Source organism: Maniola hyperantus, chromosome 1 (assembly GCF_902806685.2).
Source record: "Maniola hyperantus chromosome 1, iAphHyp1.2, whole genome shotgun sequence".
Taxonomy (NCBI): domain Eukaryota; kingdom Metazoa; phylum Arthropoda; class Insecta; order Lepidoptera; family Nymphalidae; genus Maniola; species Maniola hyperantus.
This window is the reverse complement of record NC_048536.1, coordinates 8,470,401-8,492,745: the sequence shown is the minus strand read 5'-3', so window position 1 is coordinate 8,492,745 and position 22,345 is coordinate 8,470,401. Positions and strand designations below refer to the sequence as shown.

At 38.0% G+C, this 22,345-nt stretch overlaps 5 protein-coding genes across 6 annotated transcripts in view; 2 read left to right on the top strand and 3 right to left on the bottom strand.

The window, feature by feature from the left end:
• Positions 1–664: 664 nt before the first annotated feature.
• LOC117985143 (UPF0184 protein AAEL002161) lies at positions 665–2,859 on the top strand. Its single transcript, XM_034971834.2, has 2 exons — positions 665–806; positions 1,962–2,859. Exons 1-2 carry the CDS (start codon positions 716–718, stop codon positions 2,120–2,122), a joined length of 252 nt encoding a protein of 83 aa, XP_034827725.1. The 5' UTR covers positions 665–715; the 3' UTR covers positions 2,123–2,859.
• On the bottom strand, positions 2,851–4,926 carry ND-13A (NADH dehydrogenase (ubiquinone) 13 kDa A subunit). The gene is made up of 4 exons (XM_034971825.2): positions 4,900–4,926; positions 4,661–4,816; positions 3,965–4,141; positions 2,851–3,003 (listed from the first exon to the last, which is right to left on the bottom strand). The coding sequence occupies exons 1-4, from the start codon at positions 4,909–4,911 to the stop codon at positions 2,938–2,940; spliced, it is 411 nt and encodes a 136-aa protein (XP_034827716.2). The 5' UTR covers positions 4,912–4,926; the 3' UTR covers positions 2,851–2,937.
• Positions 4,927–9,453: 4,527 nt separating this feature from the next.
• On the bottom strand, positions 9,454–13,168 carry LOC138404742 (uncharacterized). Of its 2 annotated transcripts, none has more exons than XM_069509621.1 (2): positions 10,136–13,168; positions 9,454–9,583 (listed from the first exon to the last, which is right to left on the bottom strand). In XM_069509621.1, the coding sequence occupies exon 1, from the start codon at positions 13,157–13,159 to the stop codon at positions 10,499–10,501; it is 2,661 nt and encodes an 886-aa protein (XP_069365722.1). In that variant the 5' UTR covers positions 13,160–13,168; the 3' UTR covers positions 9,454–9,583; positions 10,136–10,498. The 2 variants fall into 2 exon arrangements, with proteins under 2 accessions (XP_069365722.1, XP_069365725.1); XM_069509624.1 differs by having other exon boundaries at positions 10,328–13,168.
• Positions 13,169–13,417: 249 nt separating this feature from the next.
• LOC138402542 (putative leucine-rich repeat-containing protein DDB_G0290503) lies at positions 13,418–14,776 on the bottom strand. The gene has a single exon (XM_069499547.1). The coding sequence runs from the start codon at positions 14,774–14,776 to the stop codon at positions 13,418–13,420; it is 1,359 nt and encodes a 452-aa protein (XP_069355648.1).
• Positions 14,777–18,213: 3,437 nt separating this feature from the next.
• Positions 18,214–22,345, top strand: part of LOC117996406 (uncharacterized) — a 4,715-nt gene continuing 583 nt past the window's right edge. The window contains exons 1-7 of the mRNA XM_034984466.2: positions 18,214–18,544; positions 18,814–18,988; positions 19,652–19,744; positions 19,856–19,990; positions 20,205–20,398; positions 20,977–21,026; positions 21,913–22,343. Coding sequence (XP_034840357.2) covers positions 18,474–18,544; positions 18,814–18,988; positions 19,652–19,744; positions 19,856–19,990; positions 20,205–20,398; positions 20,977–21,026; positions 21,913–22,343 — 1,149 coding nt within the window. The 5' untranslated portion in view covers positions 18,214–18,473. The remainder of the gene's footprint in view (positions 18,545–18,813; positions 18,989–19,651; positions 19,745–19,855; positions 19,991–20,204; positions 20,399–20,976; positions 21,027–21,912; positions 22,344–22,345) is intronic.

Below are 22,345 nucleotides of genomic sequence, written 5' to 3'. Positions count from 1 at the left end.
GTTATAATAGTTCACGCGTCAAACACGTAGGTAGTTAAACGCTTGACTCAAGCACACGAGTCACGAGTAGACTCGTGTGACTCAAGCATCAATTTTTGACGACCTCCCTGGCGCTATTGTCTTATTAGTGGGAGGTCACGGGTTCGATTCCCGGCAGGGGTTTGGAATTTTATATTTTCTACTGGTCTGGCGGGAGGTTTCGGCCGTGGCTAGTTACCACCCTACCGGTAAAACCATGCCGCCAAGCGATTTAGCTTTCCAAGGGCTAACTTGTATCTGAAAAAAAAGTAACCTTTGTAAACGGTCAAAATCATACAAAATGATGAAGCTTGATGTCAAGCCGCTTGATCGTCTCGGTAGCTCTTAAGACTTTTTGCTGGGGTCATGTGTCAGTGTCACATGCATTTGTTTTGTTCATGGTTGTTCTTGTTTGTGGTTCACCATTTAATTAATGCATAGGTATTTCAAGTAGGTAGGTAGGTACCTATTTTAAAGAAAGTTCATTTTCTGGTCGGTGGTTCATAGTTCATAGTTTGTTTTACCCAACAGTGAACAGACCCAACAATGAAATAAAAAAATACATACTCAGTTATATTCACGTCCGTTGTTGTTTTCATTTAACGATAAAACGTAGTGATTATATACTCCTTTTTGGATACCTACGTATTCAATGCACAGTGGCGAGCAGAATATAAATTATTGTTTATAAAAAACTATGGCTGGAACAGATGACACCAAACCTACAGAAAACGAAGGTGAAAATAGCTTGGAAACTGATGATGAACTAAATGAAATAGTTCGCGAAGGTATGGTATAGTACCTATGTTAATCTCTAATTATTTAGTAAAATGACTGATCAATTATTGTTGCTCCAACTATTAATTTAATATAAGCGTAGCCGACACTGCCCGGCTTTTCTCTAGCAGTATTTATGAAAATCCTTTCTTAATGGGGGGTTTTATAGCAAAGTAACCCAAGTTAGTACCTAAATGGATGGGTGAAACGCTTTGGAGGTCTGGGTGGACAATTTCTCATCAGCCCCAGCTAACATCAATTTTGTTAATATAATCGTTTAACCTAAGTCATTCTCTTACTTTTTGTATGCCAGAGGGAATGTAAGCCCACTGCAATTATTATTGTTCAATAAAACCCCTACCATTGCGTAATCTCAAGAGCCTTTATATAGTGCTACCATATGTATGCATGTAAGTATTGTTAGGTCTTATGTGAGTGATTTGCTGTTATTCAATAAGGATTTCATCACCTATTTCCATTAACATTCATCAGATGTGTGATGTGAGAACAGACAAAAACTAAACAAAGCTAGTTTGGGCTCTTTATCGATAAAGCTTCCTCTGATTATAATTTTCAAAATATATTTAACTGTACAAAATTTGTCCAGGTAGGCCCTTCTTCCACTGAGATGCAAACAATATGTCACCTACTGGTATGCTACTCTATCACACACATCAAGTAAATACAATGTTAAATTAATCTAGTGATGAAGACATTCTTCAACTTAATATTTATTACAAGAATAGGAAAAATGGATCTGTACATTGAGAGAAATTTCAAATGTAGAGCATGTTATTATGTATTCTGGTATATTATAATCGCATAAGCAACAGTATCACAGTACAGTCACATGACGCGTACACATCTCGCATTGCGTGCGACTAGTGCATTAAGTTGGGCGAGCTTCGCTCGCTCTGATTTCTAGTTTCTTTTATTATGCTCACCCGACTTCAACATACATACATGTGTAGAAACAAAAGTAATTTTTTACTTTGTAGTGGTTTTGGAAGTCTGTTTTTTTATTATATAATTTATGAGTATCTAATATACCTTTTTATAAATAATATAATAAAACCAACTTGGTCGCCTAGCTCCCGAGATGCAACTTGTCCTGAATTTCACAGGGGATTATACTTAAAATGAGTGTAATTTTTATTACATTGCAGAATACAACCAATTAGATTCGAAACTAGATGAGCTAAATCAAGCACTGGATATGTTGGAACAAAAAAACGATGATATTCACTCAAGATTGCTAGAACTCTTGCAATCTAATAGAGATGTAAGAGAGCAGTTAAAACATCAGCAAAAGGAAAATAACAAGTAAATTAAAATGTACTTACCCAATTATATTATCAGCTTATGGGAAATTTTAAGTTGGTCATTGATAAAGAAGCCTACAATTAATATATTTTTAAATTACTATAAGTATAAATATGTATTTCATTCAATGTAACAAACTCTGTAACTGTGATTCTGCGTGGATCAAGATGGCAGGCACAATTCTTATTATTTAAAAAAAATATGGAATATTCTACCAATAAAATTCATGAATGTGAATGCACACTTGCATATGCCCATGGCAAGTAGTATTACCTATTTTCTAATTTCCCAGAGGTTTTTAAGCTGTAATATGTTAGTTATATACATAAGTAAATAAACATATTAGATTACAATCTTCACCCTTCTTGCATTAATCAGTTTTTTTGATGAAAGACAATATTATTTTTTGTATCTACAAAAACACCATTAACTCTATGATTAGTTAATGTCCATAGTCAATGTAAAAATATATTATGTGACCATACTGGGAATGAACATAGCATACCCGCTATGTAAGGAGGTAGTTGTATCAGGAAGTGGGCATAACGGGAAGTGATCATAAGTCATCATGGTACTTGTTTGCATAATAAAGAAAGAAGGATGTTTTGACCAGTCAAGGAAAATTGCATAAATTGTATATCTATATCTGTAAGTATCATTTTTTTTCAGTATAAGATTCCAAAATTTCAATTTGTTATAAACTGAAATTAGTTAGTAAAAATAATAAAAAGCTTTACACTATCTACACTGTTTTATTGGTATCGACATGTATTAAATAAACATTAAATATGACTAAACAGATTCCAATATTGGTGTAATCTAATGGTGATCTTTCTTGACAAATCTTAATCCACAATATCCACAAGAGTGATTTCCAAGTTTATCCTGAAAGTTGTAGGTAATGATTTGTCGTTAATAATATTTATAGGCACAGAATATATATTAATAGATGCATACTGTTAATAATAGTAATAATATGGGCATCTCAAGAACATGCAAAAATGTATATAGGTAGACCAGAATCTTGTGTAAAATACGGAAATGAAATTCCAAAGTTAGCAACATGTAATTTCATGTCATGAGATTTTGGTCTAGCTATAGCTGTATTGCCGAAACTATAACTTTTAACTGGTTCACAAATCAGATTTTATTACAATAATGATTTATTTCAGTACCTACCACACTGAAATACACTGTGACACAATTGGGAATGACTCATTGGGAATCCACCAACTTTAGATAATGTAGTTAATATTTAAGAAGAGTATGCTGTGCCAGTAGTGGTACTCTATCACTTTGTTGTTTGTTGTTGAACAGGTATGTAGTCGTAAGACTTAGTAATGTAGTAGACTTAGTAACAGTGGTGTATGTAAGGTTCACTGCTGCATGGAATAAATCATTATCAAGTTCTATAATAATACTGTTTATGATTAGCTTGGATGTGGTCCAGAACAAAATGTGAACATCCTGACTCTATGTCTTGTCTGTCCCATCGTTAAGAGTGTTTTGTAAAGTGAAGCTCCTACCAGAAGTTCTGATTTAAGCGAACCTATGTAGGTGAAACAAAGGTTGGGTAAGTGAAGCTGAATAGCTACGCTCTGGAACGAGTCTTCTCGTGAAGCCATTTGAAATACGCTGGCCGCAGAAAAGCGATTAAATAAGCTATTTTACCGACAGTGGTTCTTCAGCGTGAATTACTAAAATATTGCTAGTAGCATCATAATAAGGCCTAATGCCTATCTAGAACTGCAGGTATTATATAGGATGCCGTAAATCACAGCAACACCTCTCAAACTGATAGAGTACCACTAACAGCACTGCATAGACTTCCAAATATGTATATTACCAAATTGATATATACTCGAGGATGACCTTCAGGTCCACTGCCTCCATCACACCACACTACTCTGTCTGTCACTTCTTTTGGTGGTACCTCTTCAATTAATTTAATAGCCCAGTTGGGGTTAACTTGCTTTGCAGCCAAAGTAAATCTTGCAAGTCTATAATCATCAGAATCCCATTTCTGAAACAAGCATAATAATGTTTAAAGTTATGGTAAGTTAAACTTTGAACATTAATAAAAGCAAAATGAGTTGCAGAAGTCAACAGGGTGCAAACTAGTATCTACAATTTATTTTATCTTTAACCTTAATCATGGAGGTATGATTACAGACTTATGCAAATCTAAATTTCAATGGTAACCATTAACTTTAATCTTCTACTTGGTATTTGTTATCAAAAAGTGGCTTAGCTTTGGGACAATGTCCACAACTGGACTGGACACACACCAGTCTTGCGCTGCCTGAATACGGCAGCTTCTCGCGGATTTGTTTTACTACAGAACCTTAGTCACCATAACAGCTTCCTTGTGCCTAATAATGAGACATGAAGTACCTACTACCTAGGTAGTTAGAGTCACGAAATAGAAGAAAGCTATTCAGTTTACAAGATATTCTTCAAGTTGACAAAATAGGGATATCCTATTATTAGTGCCTACTCCATTAATATAATAAAATGATTGGTAAATAAAATAAATACCTACTTGGCCTGTATGAGTAGTAACATCTTCAATTTTATTCGTTATGCAACGAATTAAGCTGTTCGTGGTTCCAAATCCACGAGGGATATATTTAATAACGGGCCCCGTCTTTACTGCCATATTCATATTTGAAAATAAATCAAATGGCAATAATTCAGACTGAAAATAGAGACTGTTAATTTGAGAATATTTATGGGATTAAAATCATAAAATCACAGACCAATAACATATAGGATACAGACCACCAACTCCATAGACGATGTTTGTTTCAGTAGTAAGGGGAAGTGGGAGGCAAGGAATTTATATAACAAATTGTCATTGTTGTAGTGATCGTCTGTCTCACATTTTATTGGTTTTTACTATGAGAATCCACAGGACCATCTCTTTCTAACTTTATATAATATATAGCAATTATATGCCCGGATTGTCGTAAATTAGGGATGGCGTGACAGCAGGAAAACCGTAACTTTTTAGTGATGTCCTTTTTACAGATTTTAACGGTTTTGCTATTAATTACCGATTTTCAGTATTTATCGGTAATCCTACTAATAATTTATTAAGAAATTTAGTTTTTCAAAAAAAAATCAATCAAATTTATCAAAATATAAAAACTTTATTTAGAATAGACAATAACCATGTTCCAGTTGTAATTGACGATAAGTGTTCATCTGTATTCTTAAGCTGTGGGCCACATCTCTGCTGAAGACTTGCGCAGCAAGTTTCACCTGTAATGCATGGTTACTTTTTTATAGATAATTATGTTAATAAACTAAATTTGATAATGCAATTTAGATTTAAAGATTGGGTTTAAAATATAATTAAAGAATTTAAATGAGTAGTTTGGAAATTCATTAGGATTCAAATTTTTATTCAAAAAATTATCTTTTATGCTCATAATTATACTATCCTAAACCTATTTTTTTTTTTTTTTTTTTTTTCTAATTATCCTAATCCTAATGTTAATATTATAAACTAGCCGATGCCCGCGACTTCGTACGCGTGGATTTAGGTGTTTAAGAATCCTGTGGAAACTCTTCAATTTTCCGGGATAAAAAGTAGCCTATGTCCTTCCCCGGGATGCAAGCTATCTCTGTACCAAATTTCGTGAAATCGGTTGAACGGTTGAGCCGTGAAAAGCTAGCAGACAGACAGACAGACACACTTTCACATTTATAATATTAGTATGGATGTGAAAGTGTGGATGTTTGGATGTTTGTTACTCAATCACACAAAAACAGCTGAACGGATTTGGAATGGAGATAGATTATACCCTGAATTAACATATAGGCTGCTTTTTATCCCGGAAAATCAAAGAGTTCCCGCGGGATTTTGAAAAATGAAAATCCACGCAGTCGCTGGCATCACCTAGTATGCTCATAATTATCTTCGTCACTATTGGGCGCCGACCCTGGTTATTGGTACTTCTTGTTTTTATGGTGTCTATGTGATCACGTGATGAGATTTTGGTACGCTGAAACTTAAAATTGACCAACAACAAGGTCTACAACCCATAGTTTCAGAGACAGTGCTTTCAAAAACGTGATAACATAGACACCACGAAAACAAGAAGTTTTAGTACCAATAACTAAGGTCTGCGCACCATAGTTTTATTGGATTTTTTCCATGGCAAGGACATTATCACAAAGCTATTGTTACAAAACAAATGTTCAGTTACTTGCCTTCAACTTGTCATATCAATTTGGTTTCACATGCTTGTCTGTTAATTTGGTAGACCATCCAACACCTGCCACACCATCAACAGCAAACAGCTTCTCGATGTAGTCCCACTGAGCACGCTGACTCCCGATGAGCAAGTCCTTCTTCTGAAAATTATTGTGGAAACATTTGAGTAAATGTGGGACATCATATATATGATATATTTATGATTCAGTGGTTGAGAGTAATGAGTAATAGAAGTTGTTGGCTCTAAAATAGAGTGCTGAATTAAATCTGGTGACTTCTGTTTGTCAGGAATCGGGATATTTGGCAAGGGATTTACTAAATCTATAGGACTTGAAATAACAGAAGCTTGCTCATTCCTACTTTGTTTGTCTGTTTGTGAAGTCGATGGGATATCGACTATGTTAACATCGAGGGGTTTACCAGTCTGTAAAGGGGATATCTCTAGAAATTTGTCAATTTTAAAATGTACTATACCAGGGTTTTTAGAAGACTGTGTAATATGCAAATTCAGCGTGGGAATTGAATCTTTTGTCAATCTATTATTTACGATATACCGAGGTAAGAAATGGGATTCGCAAATCCTGACATTTTTTAATTGCCTAAGGGAGTACTTACGCAAATACGTACAGTTAATCAACCATGCTTTCCATCTAGTTGTGTCGGTAAAAAGTACGGCGTGTAAATGTAGGGTGCTTTTACACTTAGGTACACTACACTGCCTCATATCAGATAAAAAGGATACTAGGTATTTAGAAACACTAACAATTATTACTAAGCCTAAATTAGGCAGGCAAGTTTAAAGAGCACATCCACTATATCTCTCAATTAAAACAAAAACATAAAAAACTGAAAATAGAAATATAAAACGAATATCCTGTTAAAACTGCAGCACACTTCAAGGTTTAAACTCTCGCAATGGATTAAGGAGAAAAATTGAGTTTTTTAGGTTAGGTTATAAAATCTCTCAAAACCGACATGTTTTTATTTCGAAATTCTATGTAATGAAAGCCGATTGGATCTAATCACCGACCAATAAGATTTGAGCAAAAAATATCATAGTGTGTTGTATGTACATGTATCTTTAATACTGTGTGAGTGGAGCGAGATAGTCCTGTGGATTTCGAAAGAGGAATAGAAAGTGCGAAAGAAATGGACTGATGCATCTTTTATGGCCCTCAGTTGACAGGGCCTGCATAAAATCACACGATTCATCAAAGAGTATGTAACACAGAACATATACTCTTGCTCTTTGCACAGAACTTCTTGTACGTTTGCTACGTTATAATACTCAGAACAAAGGCTATTAGAAGTAGCCCTATTGTGACACACTGTTAGAGCGAGATAGCTAAATGCATTTAAGCTCTTATTAGAACGTGACAAAATGATTATGTTTTGTCCTTATCACCGTGACCACTTTTTTGTTTGCCAAAATGTATTTGTACGTGAGATTTTGGAAAACAACGTGAAGTGAGGTTAAGTTGACTCAAGCTGTTACCTCTATTAGCTTGCGAGATAGTACTCTATTCCCGTATGTAAAAAGTACTCTGTGATCCAAGCCTTTGTTCCTTCTTGTTTGACTAATCCTATTCGCTTTTGTTCTCCAACAGCGCCCCCTGTCAATGTCATTGAAGTGCCAAGAGAGCCTTGTAGCCGCACTATACACATGTAGGTACTTTTAACAAAAAAATAAACATGGGTGTCGTTTTCAGAGTTTTCCGGATGCTGCTCAGAACAGCTGATTTTTAAAATGACATTTATTTTCAAACGCAAGAAGACGGACATGCAGTATTACAAAAAAGACATGGGTGTCGTTTTCAGGGTTTTCCAGGATGCTGAATTTAATAATGACATTCATTTAGATTTTCCTGTCCCAGGACTGATGCCATTGTCTTAGCGTCAAAAAGCGGTTTTCACGCTGAGGGTAGCATCCATCCATTGTCACGATTGAACGTGAGTAAAGCTGGTACTCTAACGCTGCGTGAGTACTGAGTATGCACAGAGTTAAAAAATATTAAAAAAACCGACTTCCAAAACCACTACTAAGTAAAAAATAACTTGTTTCTACACGTGTATGCATAATATGTATGTTGAAGTCGGGCGAGCTTCACGCTTTGGTTTCTTCTAGTTTCATTTATTATGCTCGCCCGACTTCATACATACATAATTACATACCTACACGTAGAAACAAAAGTAATTTTTTAGGCTCCACTATAGAAAGGTTCACCACTATTTATTCACGAATATTATACTATATAGGTATAGCGGTAATATTCAGTGTAAAGAGGTTCATTTGCACTTTACATATCTGTAATTTCAAGTTTCGGAGACACGTATTTATAGATTTATACAATTTTAAAATGATTAACATTATAAATAGAAAACACGATTACTACATAGATTTCGTTAATATTCACTGGAAAGAGATTAATTTGCACTGATCTTTACGTAATTTCTTAATTTCAAGACACGTAATCGCGTATTTTATACAGATTTATGTAAATAAAATGAAATTAATTAGGTCCCTAGCATTTTTAGAATGAACTTAACAAAGTACAAACACAAAACCGCAAAGTACGAACTACGAGCTCATATAAAGATTACCATAACATAAACCTATAATACTTTTTTTAAACTGGTTTTACGGCTCTGGGTTCTAATCTATAATAATCTTGCTGGGAACCAAAGACCAATAAAGTAAACTTTTTTAAGTAAGTACTTTTTTATTCTAAATGGTTTTAAAGCGAGCCTTCTAGCGTAGCTCGTTTTAAAAACCTTAATGATTGGTTAGGTTAGGTTAGAACAGTTACCATAACGCACGAGCCGAGCGAGCGCAGCGAGCGTGCCGCGGCAGCGGCCGGCGAAGTGCCAGAACCAAATTGTAGGCGTTTCTCCCCTCTCCTTTCCTCGCCATTTACAAGTGAGGGAAGGAGTGGGGGAGGGGTTATCTTTTCAACCCTTAAAAATCTACCCCTAGTTTTAGTGAAGCGCGAAGCGAGAAGTGTCGTGACGCCTCCTGTTCATGCTTAGTTAGACTCGGCTTGCCGCCCGGGTTTGAGGGTTGAAACCAGAGACGTCACGAAGGCTAGTTTGTGAATGCTTGATTATGCACTCACCCTTGCTCGATGCGCAGTCTGCTTGCGCGTGCGACACCAGGTTAATGCGCCGTCTCCGCGGCACTGAGGCGACGGGCGAGGAAGCGGCCTTCCTCCCCGTCGCATAGGACAGAATCCACTGCCTCGCACTCTGTAATACATATATGGGACGGGCAGATTTCGCCTAGACGAAATCTGCCGGGGCTACTGTCTTCCTCGCCGCTAAGCGGGGAAGACCAGTGCTGACTAGCGCTAAATTAAAGGAGGAACGGTTCCATCATTAGCCTAGCCATTAGGATTATAATTGGGTCCCATTGACCTACCGCGTTTCGGTCAGGTAACTGGCTATTCGTGCCGGCTCAAAGTGCCACACCTTTGCTTGCTACTTACGCCGAGAGTTAGCCGGGGTCGTCACTGACGTCGAGAGCTAGCTGGTCTCGTCATCTGTATCGAGAGTTAGCGGTTCGACGCTAAGGCCTGCCACCCGAGGGCCCCTACGACTCTCGATACTGACGGATTACTTTCTCCCAGCCAAGTCCTGCCAACAAGGGTCCCAATGGCTCCCGACGCTGACGATTTACTATTCCGACTAAGGCCTGCCAATAAAGGGCCCTTACGACTCTCGACGTTGGCTACATGGAAACGTTCCTTATGCACACAATTAATAGCAATCAAATATAGTTACTTATAGTTAGCCACTTACGAGTAATAATACAGGATGCGAGGCACCGAACTGATGACGGTGGGCGTGCTGTGAGGCGAGGCTGCCGTGCTCGGATCCAGTCAGTTAACAAAATGGTGGGCGCCGTGGTTCGAGGCTTCGACCACAGACAGTCGGCGTCGCGTTTCAAGTATAGACCATTAGACCCACAGAGTAAAGTCACAGACAACTTACCATAGTATTTTAAGCGTCCGGCTCTGGATTCCTCTCCTTCTAATCTCGTTTTGCTCGTTATTGTAATTAGATATTATAATTGGATGATTTAATTTTACGATGATTACTATTTATATTTTGTACAATTAACTATTTCGCGACGTTCGTCGCGACACTCCCCAACAACGGAAGTTACAATAAGACGATAAGATTCTGCGTCCATTCCTTAATCTTCTCGAGGGCCCTGACAGCCGCTTCTCTCTTGGGTCTTGGCTCCTCGGAAGAAAGGTCTACTTCGTTTTCGTTAGTAATCTCCTCTGGCAGAAGTTGATCCTCTAACATCGTCTCATTATGGTCTTGTATGGTGTGATCATTTTCCTTTTCAGGTGCATCGATTTCACCACTACGTATCTCACTGGTTTCTCCAGTGGTTTCTTCGTGCACTTCTCTTGTTATGCGTTCGGAAGGTATATAGTTGTAACTTGGTCTAGGTTTGTCAGCTAGAGCGTGAGCTTCTTGTTCGTCCATTTCCAGTGGATATAAGTGTGAAATGGATCTAATATATTCGCTATTATCTACTTTTACTTTCGCTGTTCTGCTAAATCCATCCTTCCCCTTCATAAGTTTTGTTATTTTCCCAACTCGCCAGCTTTCCCGATTGGGATGTTCCCCCTTTATCTGGACTATTTGTCCTTCTTGAGGTTCTAATTTCGAAGTGACTCTTGGATCCCTATGTGAATGCTGGTATCTTTCTCGAAGGCTGAGAAGGTAACGATTAGAAAACATTTCTCTAAATTCTTCCTGGATTTTAAGAGCTCTTTTCCAACCTTTAACTAGTTCCCTTTTTGTAACGGTTCCTTCTGCTAAAGGTTCCTTCCGGGTATTCTCTACTGTTATACATTTTCCTACAGCCAAGAAATCAGCTGGTTTCAATATATGATCCAGCTCGGCATCTATATGGGTGAGTGGACGGGTATTTACCACGGCTTCAATTTCCTTCATTACTGTAGATAGTTCGCAATCCTTAAGACAGTGTTTTTGTAATGTTCTCTTCATACAGTGTTTCACAATGCCCATTAATCGTTCATAAAAACCGCCAAACCATGGTGCGAGAGCGGGTATAAATCTCCAGCGAATTTTATTCTCTATGCAGTAAGGTTTTGCTAAGATTTCTGACATCAATTTAAATTGCAACGCGTTATCTGAGGTGATAAGTGTCGGGAGACCTCTAGTGGCTATCATTCTTCTCAGGGCTCGAAGGCCTTCCTCCGCTGATAGATCTTGAACGACTTCCAAATGTATGGCTCTTATCGCTAGACAAGTAAACAAACAAATCCATCTTTTCTCTAAACCGTTTCCATTGTTTACTAAAACTGGTCCCAAATAATCAATTCCCGTGAACGTGAAGGGAGAGCTATAGTTAACTCTCTCAGGTGGTAGTGCGGGTGTAGGTGGTAGTTTGTATGGTCCTCCACCGTGCTTAACGCATGTTGGACATTTTTTCAACAATTTCTGTACTTGTCGTTTACCTTGTAGAATCCAATACGTTTCGCGTATGATGCTCAATGTGTGGTTAACACCCACGTGGTAATTTTTATTATGTGTTTCCATAATTATTCTGTTAGTCAATTGAGAGTCCTTAGGCAATAAGATAGGATATCTTTTATCGAACGACCAATTCGTATTTCTCATCCTTCCTTTGCATCTTAATATGCCGTCAATATCACGAAATAATCCTAAATTTCGACTTAAGTTTGTATCTTTCCCGTTCACTTCATCCTTGAAATATTCTTCTTGTAGTTTCTTTATTTCTTCTAAATAGGTTTCTTGTAGTTGTTCCTTTTCCTTTTCGTTTATTTTACATTGGTTATTAATTTCATCTAATCTTTTATTGCAATTTGCAGAAATTGTTTCATCCATTTCAACTTCCTCATCTTCACTTTCATTCGGAAGATCCTCCCGCGACAACAAGGAATTGGTATTTGTTGTCTTTTGTGGCCATGTGTCGCATGCTTGTAACAAATATTGAGGTCCAGCTAACCATTTCACTTTATCTTCACAAGTGCTGTAAGGTTTTGTTGCTACATCTGCTGGATTTAGTTCTGAGGGAACATATCTTATGATCAATTCTTTATTTCGTTTAATTTCTTGGATTCTCCTTGCTACGAATGGTGGTAAAAGTTTAGAAGACTTGCACCATCCGATTACAATTTGGCTATCGGTCCAAAGAAATTGATGTGTTACTTTTGCAGGAAGAAAGTTCCGAATAAATTTTATAAGACGACTTCCAATTAATACTCCGAGTAATTCTAATCGAGGAATTTTCAAATTATCCTGATCCTTTATAGGTACAAGTCTAGATTTTCCAATGACGAAACTGATCTTGTTCTCATTCACTATATATACAGTAGCTGCATAAGCTTTGAGAGACGCGTCGGTAAAGCAATGCAATTGAACATCGTTATTTTGAGCATTCGCCATATAACATCTGGGTATTGATATTTCTTTAATCTTGTCTAGTTGTTCACGTATTGTCGACCACTCTTCCTTCATCTGTTTTGAAAAGGTGGTGTCCCATTTAATTTTGGTTTTCCAAAGCTCTTGCAGAAATAATTTAGCAGGTAGAATATGTGGTGCAACAAATCCGCAAGGGTCGTAGATTGAAGCGATCACTCTCAATACTTCCCGTTTATTGTTCGCATTAGAGTCGATCTTGTATCTCAATTGAAGTAGATCTTCCTTTAAATCCCAATCAAGTCCTAATATCTTAACACGGATTTCCTTTGACGAGTCTGGGATTTGTGTCATAAATTCATAAGAATTAGAACTCCACTCCCTTAAGTTCATAGACATTTGTTTAAACGCTTTTTTGGAGTCGGTATATAATTCTGATGGTTTTCTCCTTCTGATGGACACAATGATGCAAGTAATGAACAGGATGTTCTTCCTTTTCAGATTTCGCGTTCACAACTGCTGTTTGAAGTATAGTAGTATCCTTGGTATCTAATTGCATTAAATTATTAGTTGATTCGTTTGTATTCTTATTATTTATATAATCATTTATTATTATTATTCTTATTTATTATTTACATTCTTATTTATTATTTTTATTTATTTATTAGTTGTTTCACTCTCCTTTTGTAGATTTTTAGGACAAAGTGCCCGATTGTGAGATCCAATCTCGTTACAGTGTGCACATTTTATTTTTCTCTCACATATCTTTACGGTATGTCCTATGCGAAGACATGCGTAGCATCGGTTAATTAATTTATTTTTCCTTTCTCGTAACGTTGTAAAGGCTTTGCATTGATCGTTAAAATGGTTCTCCTGACAGAAGATGCAGTGAAGTTTTCTCTTCTTTTCGTGTTGCCTTTCTTGGTTTCCTACTGGCTCTTCCCATTTTCTTTTGAATTGTTTCCTAAAACTTCTCTGACGACCTTGAAATAGTCCCCGATTTTTATCTTGTTTCTTTGTGGACATTTCTTTACTTGTTGGCCTTTTGGATTTTAATTTCATATTATTGTCGCCGGATGCATTCGCGTGTAGAGATTGGGTAGTGTAATTGTCTTCAGATTTTCCTTGGATAACTCTCTCTGCGTCTTCCCTAGCCGTAATAATGACTTCGAGGCATTTCCTTATCTCCTCGATGGACTCGGTGTTTATTTTCATTTTCATTTCGTAAATGATTTCTTGCGGGAATTTTTCCATGATTAGGAAACGTAGATGGTTGTGGTTTATGTCCTCGCCCAGCGATTTAAGCACCCTAAGATGTCGTTCGATCTCGTTCAGTGTTTGTCTCACCTCCGTGACATTCATTGCGGTGGAAGCCTTGACACGATACAGTGCTGAGTAGTGTGCATCAATTATGTGGTTTTCCTTTCCATATCGATTTTTTAATGTCACTAGTGCTATACTGTAATTCTTGTTCGTTGTCTCTAAGCCTTCCACGATCTTCTTCGCTTCACCTTTCAACGAAGCTTTTAAATACAATAGCTTGTCAACATCGGTTAAGTTTCGCTTGTCAATATTTGAGCTGAATTGATCCCAAAATGTTGACCATTGCAGGATATCGCCGTCGAATTCCGGTAAACTCAGTTTCGGTAGCCGGCTGTTTAGATTCGGATTCGTATCCCTGTTGACTTGATTTTCTCGTTCAATTACTTTAATCTTTTCTTTAATTTTGACTTTAAGTTCACACAATATATCTTCGGCTTCTAATTGTACTGTAGATATCTCGGATATGTCATCAGGCGCAGGATCGTTGCTTAATCGAAAGTAGTTGGTCAATTCGGAGCTCAATCTATTTAACAAAGTTTGTAATTTCGAAGAAATAATTTCTGCTTCTTGTATAATCGTTGGAGATTGAGTGGTTGGATCATCAAGAGTTTCTATTATTTGAGATGCGTTGGTTGATAAATTTTGTAATTTTGTTTTCATTGAGTGCAATATCGCCAAGAGACTTTGATCCATCTTGTCGGTATGTTCGAAATATTAGTAGATAAAAGTTTCCTTAAAATGGGTTAGTTGTTTAAGGTTTTTAGAATTTTAGTTGATGTCTTCGTTGTGACCGGGAACTTCGTGGCTCGTCTCTCTATAAATGAAATAGCACCGCTTAGGAGAAAAGCGAGAGAAAAAGAAAGGAAGCGGATTGGCCAAAACAAAAAATTTTCTTTAATCTAACTAATTTTATTTATCTGTGTCAGTATCGTAGATCTATTTTTCAAATGATCGTCCATCTTTCATTTATTTCACTTTAAAGTTCATTTAAAACTTCTATTTAGTTGTTGTGTTACATCAATGTCCTATGGTTTGAATATTCATGGTAACCCTTGTTCTATAAATCTCATATATTCATCAAATAATTTATCAAATAAATTTCAACGACTAGTTATAACGAAATAATTTTGTACCGTTGTTGTTGTAGAATGAAATTAATTGGTTATTAGTATCGCGGATAAAGTAAGTAACCGACTTTATCATAAATCAATTTCATAGTCCGGCCCTGTCGTCATAGTGTGACAACGACCTTATCAATAATTGTCAGTCATCTGCCCACAGATGTGTACCTACACAATTCCACTAACATGCTAGAAGGGTTATGCCTACCCTTGCAACAAGATATAGAATGTAGTAAAATAGAGTAGCATTATACCTCTATTCAATAAACTTCTACAAATATTCTTAAATCTCTGTACATTCTACTGGCTTTTATTTCATGCCTAAGGTTCGTATTGCTAAACCGGGTCTCAATTTTAGTATTTAATCATCTCAGTTACTAGGTAGGTATGCGTGGGCACACACACTGTGTGACCATTCAGCATAAGCATTCAATGATTGACCCCTTCGTATCAAAATTGTATGATCATAGCAATCTCAAGTCGGGTAGGTATGTGTGTAACTATTTAACCGTTCTAGCAAGTCCAGTGTGAATGCACCGGCAAAGGTCAGTGTACTATCGCAGGTGACTGCTCTAGGTACCTATCGTTTATTGTTAATGTCCATATCACTTCACTGTTTCATTCATAAAATTTGTGAAAAAAAAAGAATTTCTTGCGCACCGAAACCAAGGGTTTTTTCACATTTATAACTGTTATACAAGAAACGATAACCTTTAGAATTGATTTTCTTTCTTACTAGGTGCGGAACCCTAAACACTTTTGAAATTGACTCATCTTTAAGTCTCAGTTGAATATGATATTACAATAATCTTAATTTGTCAGAAAGTTCATGCGAGCTCAAACTTTTATTTTAATTGATTTAGTCCCACATGGATCAACATAATTATAATAATGATTCCACTAAACTGCAATAACAGTGTCACTTTATTGTGAATATAATAATTCAGAACGTTGGTAATACCGTCGCATCTTTACAATTAGACTTTAACAGAGAATGAGGTTATTCTTAATTTTCGGTTTCCTTTATTCTATTATAGGACTATGCGCACAGCATCCTCCTTTATTCTTCACATTAGGTAGGTACCTATCCTTTATTAAATTAAACATTGAACATTTGTCACTATTCACTACAATGTATTGTAGGTATTTATATTAAAACTGTCTAAAAAAACGTTAAAATCATCAGTGAAATGCAACATAACTTTGCTTATTTAAAGTAGATATTAGAGTTTAAAGTGTTAGTTATAAGTAGAATTATTCAACACCTGTATCAAAACTCAATAGTAGGAAAAATAATTTTCATGTGTAGGTAGGTAGGTCATTCACGCTTAAGAATAATCATATTCAGAACAAATCACATAGCTACGAGAAAACAAGACATGAAAATAACCTATTAAGGTCTAATGGTCTTTGCCGCTCTATACGTGTCGAGACTTGTCGAGACATGTCTGATTTAGGTCAGTGCATAATAACATTCACAACTTATTTGACAACCCTCTTTCTTTTAGCATTTTTTGCTGAAAGCTCATTTACTGATTTATCAGATCCTCAGCATCTCCACCATGTCGTGGCGCCTCCTGTTCATGCTTAGTTAGACTCGGCTTGCCGCCCGGGTTTGAGGGTTGAAACCAGAGACGTCACGAAGGCTAGTTTGTGAATGTTTGATTATGCACCCACCCTTGCTCGATGCGCAGTCTGCTTGCGCGTGCGACACCAGGTTAATGCGCCGTCTCCGCGGCACTGAGGCGACGGGCGAGGAAGCGGCCTTCCTCCCCGTCGCATCGGACAGAATCCATTGCCTCGCACTCTGTAATACGTATATGGGACGGGCAGATTTCGCCTAGACGAAATCTGCCGGGGCTACTGTCTTCCTCGCCGCTAAGCGGGGAAGACCAGTGCTGACTAGCGCTAAATTAAAGGAGGAACGGTTCCATCATTAGCCCAGCCATTAGGATTATAATTGGGTCCCATTGACCTACCGCGTTTCGGTCAGGTAACTGGCTATTCGTGCCGGCTCAAAGTGCCACACCTTTGCTTGCTACTTACGCCGAGAGTTAGCCGGGGTCGTCACTGACGTCGAGAGCTAGCTGGTCTCGTCATCTGTATCGAGAGTTAGCTGTTCGACGCTAAGGCCTGCCACCCGAGGGCCCCTACGACTCTCGATACTGACGGATTACTTTCTCCCAGCCAAGTCCTGCCAACAAGGGTCCCAATGGCTCCCGACGCTGACGATTTACTATTCCGACTAAGGCCTGCCAATAAAGGGCCCTTACGACTCTCGACGTTGGCTACATGGAAACGTTCCTTATGCACACAATTAATAGCAATCAAATATAGTTACTTATAGTTAGCCACTTACGAGTAATAATACAGGATGCGAGGCACCGAACTGATGACGGTGGGCGTGCTGTGAGGCGAGGCTGCCGTGCTCGGATCCAGTCAGTTAACAAAATGGTGGGCGCCGTGGTTCGAGGCTTCGACCACAGACAGTCGGCGTCGCGTTTCAAGTATAGACCATTAGACCCATAGAGTAAAGTCACAGACAACTTACCATAGTATTTTAAGCGTCCGGCTCTGGATTCCTCTCCTTCTAATCTCGTTTTGCTCGTTATTGTAATTAGATATTATAATTGGATGATTTAATTTTACGATGATTACTATTTATATTTTGTACAATTAACTATTTCGCGACGTTCGTCGCGACATCCCTAATTATAGCACATCTCTGTGTTAATTGCAAGTATTTCTTCTGAGTGTTATTGACTGTGGTCTGTGGTTATTAATCTGCAACAGGTACAGACCAGCAAACCCAGAGCCGTAAAACTAAAAAAAAATGGTTTGTAATCTGTGGGGTGACCTTGGTGTGCCATATTTATGGCTATTTGTAAAACGTATTGATTATATACTCTTTGGCTATTTGTTTCTGAGGTTATTTGTTGTCAATTAAAAAAAAATTAAAGCAAAACATTATGGCCTCTCAGCAAAACGTTCAATAGTGATTATATTCAATGACTAGCTTATGCTCGCGACTTCGTCCGCGTGGACTACACAAATTTCAAACCCCTATTTCACCCCCTTAGGGGTTGAATTTTCCAAAATCCTTTCTTAGCGGACGCCTACGTCATAATAGCTATCTGCATGCCAAATTTCAGCCCGATCCGTCCAGTAGTTTGAGCTGTGCGTTGATAGATCAGTCAGTCAGTCACCTTTTCCTTTTATATATTTAGATTAAAGCTAAATAGTTTTAATGTTTAATTAATATCTTAGAAATGCGCTGCTGTGTGCCTTTCTGCAGAACGACTGCGGAGGTCGTCTCCGAATCCGAGATTTCATTTCACGAGTGAGTGTTTCATTGTCAACCTTTTACGTAAAGTATAACCTAGACGCTACGGCTAGTGGCTTGGGGCCGTGCTTCGTCGGCACAGAGTTCACTGACTCGAGCCAACCCAGGCTGGTCGGAGCACACGCACAACTGCGCGTCCACAAACCGAGCGTGTATCCAACTCTAGAGCTCCCTTCCAGGCAGAGCTATTTCTATTTGCCTTTTGTTTAAATTATGAGTTGCATGTTAAGGATGCTTCGTTTTATAGTACAGGGTGTAATTTCCAGGTTCCCCAGAGAATTGCATCTTCGTGCTGCTTGGCTCAGAGCCCTCGGCAAACAAGACACTCCCCTGCCAGAGCATGCTGTGGTGTGCTCGAAGCATTTTCTAAACGATGAAATTGGTGAAACAGAAAGTGGCTCAAGGCGGATTCGTACTGGTGCTGACCCCTCGCCAGTGCTGGTAACTCATTTATAGTGCTTGTCGATTTCATTTAAAGCTCTGATGCATGCTTGTATTGCTATTTAATAATATTTAATTGATAATTGGTGATCTACACAATATGCTAACTAGAAACAGTAACAAGCTGCAGCTCCTACCTTCCGCCTCAGCAAAGTGAAAAAGTCATTTTTTATGGGTATAACCTTTTATAATAAAATCCCGCAAACTATTTTGGACTTACTTTTGCACAAGTTTAAAAAATCTATTAAAATAATTATGCTCCTGAAAAAAGCATAATCACACAATTAAAGATTATCTAAATGATAAAAGAGCGTGGATTTGACCTGCAGCTCGTTCCGGCAACGCACAAGACTGCAAATACTATTTTATACATGGCATAATCTTGTACCTATATCAAATATTTGAAAAGAGCAACCGCTGAGTTTCTTGCTGGTTCTTCTCGGTAGGAAAGGCATTCCGAACCAGTGGTAGAAGCATCGAACTACTTCTATTCGACTATAAACTATTCGAAAGTACTTGTAAAAGTTTATTTGAATAAAAAAGATTTTTAAATTTTATTTATTTTAGCCCCTATCAAAGGCTAACCTTAGTAAGTACATACGGTTCACATTTCAAGTTTGTTATGGAAGGTGGAAATGATTATACTTACAACACTTTGCACAGGTCTGCATGATGTGCCTGGACACTGGCAGCAAGCTGGTTCTGATGAGTAAATACAAGTTGGAAGAAGCATATGAACATTTAGTGGGACATCCTGTAAGTTGTATATTTATATGATGCATAAGTCAGTGTGCAGTGTAAGAGCGGTGTCAACTGCTGGAGCAGTAGACCAGTGTACTGTATATGAATTAGTTGTGTTTGTTGCAGTTGTGTGCTCAAGGAAAGCTCAGAGAAACGCTTTGTGTGCAATGTGCCCAGAGACTGGTGAACTTTAGCACATTCAGAGACAAGAGCTTGAGAGCGCGCTCCCTGATGATGGAGCTGCTTGACAGACATGAAGTGGTGAGGAATGTTTGATGCACTTCATTGTTATATGTAACAGAATGTAAGGGTGCCACCTGTGTCATTTGAGCGTAGTGAGCATTGGTCTAGTGAGTCCGCGTGACATGTTTAGCAGACGCCGTAACAGACACGCTCGTTGCGAATGTTACGCTACGATGACATTTCAGGTCAGTCGCCACCTTTATGTGCTCCTAAAGCCATGAACTGGTTTCAGATAACAATACGACATGTCAAACTGATAAGTCGCGTCAAACACCAACTACAGTCTGACATTGTCTCGGCGGTGTCGGAGCCAGACTACTGCGATGTGCACATAGCACACTCCGACGCGGACGGACGGACAGAACTAGACGCGACTGATGAAGCAGTTGCAGAGCCAGCCGCGGACGAAACACAGGCTCCCACTGCGTACGTATCATATGTGACAAGCTCATGCAAAGTGTATTGTTTTTAGTTAACTGAGTTTATCATTCATACTACTACTAGTAGTCTCATCTGAAAGACACTTTATACAGTATTTGTGAACAAAATAATTGCTTTGGTAGAAGTGTTACACCAACAAGTTTTTGGTGTTACGTCGAATTATCTATTATTTACTATTCTATAATAATAATAAATAATCTGGAATTTGAAATTGTAAATTAAATTTGGGTAATTAATTGATGGTATTACACCAAAATATTTCTAACTAGTTTATGCCAGCGACTTTGTCCGCGTGGACTACACAAATTTCAAACCCCGATTTCACCCCCTTAGGGTTTGAATTTTCAAAAATCCTTTCTTAGCCGATGCCTACGTCATAATAGCTATCTACATGTCAAATTTCTGCCCGATCCGTCCAGTAGTTTGAGCTGTGCGTTGATAGATCAGTCAGTCAGTCACCTTTTCCTTTTATACATATATTTCGATGTAATTAGCGTGGCTAATTTGCTATTTTACTTACATGTAACATTATATACATAACATATAACATTATATCCTTTCAGGCACATTATTCCCAAGCCGGAGTCGTCAGGAGACTGCCATCAAGTTTTGGGTAAGACAACTAACTAAACACATGTATTAGCTCCTATGTCCCTTTGGACAGATGTCCAAGATGTAGTCCAGATGTAGTTTTTGTATATGTCCCGCAAATTGCTAATGCGCGTGACCGCCATTTTCGTGACGTCGGCACTAGACTGAAGTTTCGAGCTGATGTTAAGTATAACTTTTTTCGGCTGACGTCAAAATGACGTCATTTTGATGTTATGAGACATGGTTCCAGCGCAATAGCAATTTGCGGGACTTCAACATACAACTTGACACTTATGGTGGGACCACCTGACTTGTCTGTAACCTGTCGGTCTGTCAGATGTTTCTATCTACACATATACAGTGCGCGGCAGAAAATATTGTACATCGACCTTTAGAAAGAGATAGCGGTTTCGTAGAGCGTTGTTCCGGTCGTTGTGACCGATAAAACGTCACATAGGTATGAGTGACAGAGACAACGTTCTACGAAGCCGCAATCATTCTAAAGGTCGATGTACAATATTTCTTGCTGGGTACTGTAAAACAGCACCGTGACTGACTGACAGACAATGCACAGCCTAAACTGGTGGACCTGGAGATTTGTTTGGAAGACATCCTCAAGTACTTAGTGGTGTAGTTAGGCAGGATGAAAGTGCTGGTACAAACTAGTCATTACGTTTTAGTGGAAAATAATCTAGATTCCAACAACATAACAAAATGTTTCCTAACAAGATGATGCCCGCGCCTTGGTTTGCGGGAACTCTATATTTAGTATTTTATCTCTGTACTTAATTTTATCAAAATCAGTTAAGCTGATAGGCTGTATAAAGGTAACAGACAAACAGACACACTTTCGCGTTTATAATATTAGTATGGAAGTATGGGTTAAGTATGGAGTGTTGTTGTTTCAGTCGCTTCTTCGGTACTCGCGAACAATCACGGAGACGAAGACCATCCGACCGATACAGGCGACGAGTTGAATATATTGTCTTTCGAAAATGATACAAACATTTTTGAATATTCAAGGAAATCCCAGGACTCCGTACTAGAACCAAAAAAATCAAGTGATAATATCAATTTTCAAACGAGGCGAAATGTTCTTACAAAAAACAAATACAATTCCCAGGATATACTCGGTACACAGTTAGGAAACTATACTGAGCAGATACAGTATATATGTGACGTTTGTCAAAAGATATTTCAACGGAAAAGTTCCTTAGTTACCCACATTAGGGCGCACACTTACGCAAACACTTTCTCATGTAAGTTAAGAGAGCGCAAATTCACTCAAAATAGTACGTCATCGAGCCCAAGGAGGACTCGCACTGGCGACAAGACTTTTGT

Coding starts and splice junctions, on each gene's coding strand:
- LOC138404742 (XM_069509621.1), bottom strand. CDS start 13,159: ATGTCTATGAACTTAAGGGAGTGGAGTTCTAATTCTTATGAATTTATG.
- ND-13A (XM_034971825.2), bottom strand. Junction 4,142..4,660: donor TTACTACTCATACAGGCCAA/GTAGGTATTTAT, acceptor TGCTTGTTTCAG/AAATGGGATTCTGATGATTA. Junction 3,004..3,964: donor CTCGAGTATATATCAATTTG/GTAATATACATA, acceptor TACAACTTTCAG/GATAAACTTGGAAATCACTC.
- LOC117985143 (XM_034971834.2), top strand. CDS start 716: ATGGCTGGAACAGATGACACCAAACCTACAGAAAACGAAGGTGAAAAT. Junction 807..1,961: donor AAATGAAATAGTTCGCGAAG/GTATGGTATAGT, acceptor ATTACATTGCAG/AATACAACCAATTAGATTCG.
- LOC138402542 (XM_069499547.1), bottom strand. CDS start 14,776: ATGGATCAAAGTCTCTTGGCGATATTGCACTCAATGAAAACAAAATTA.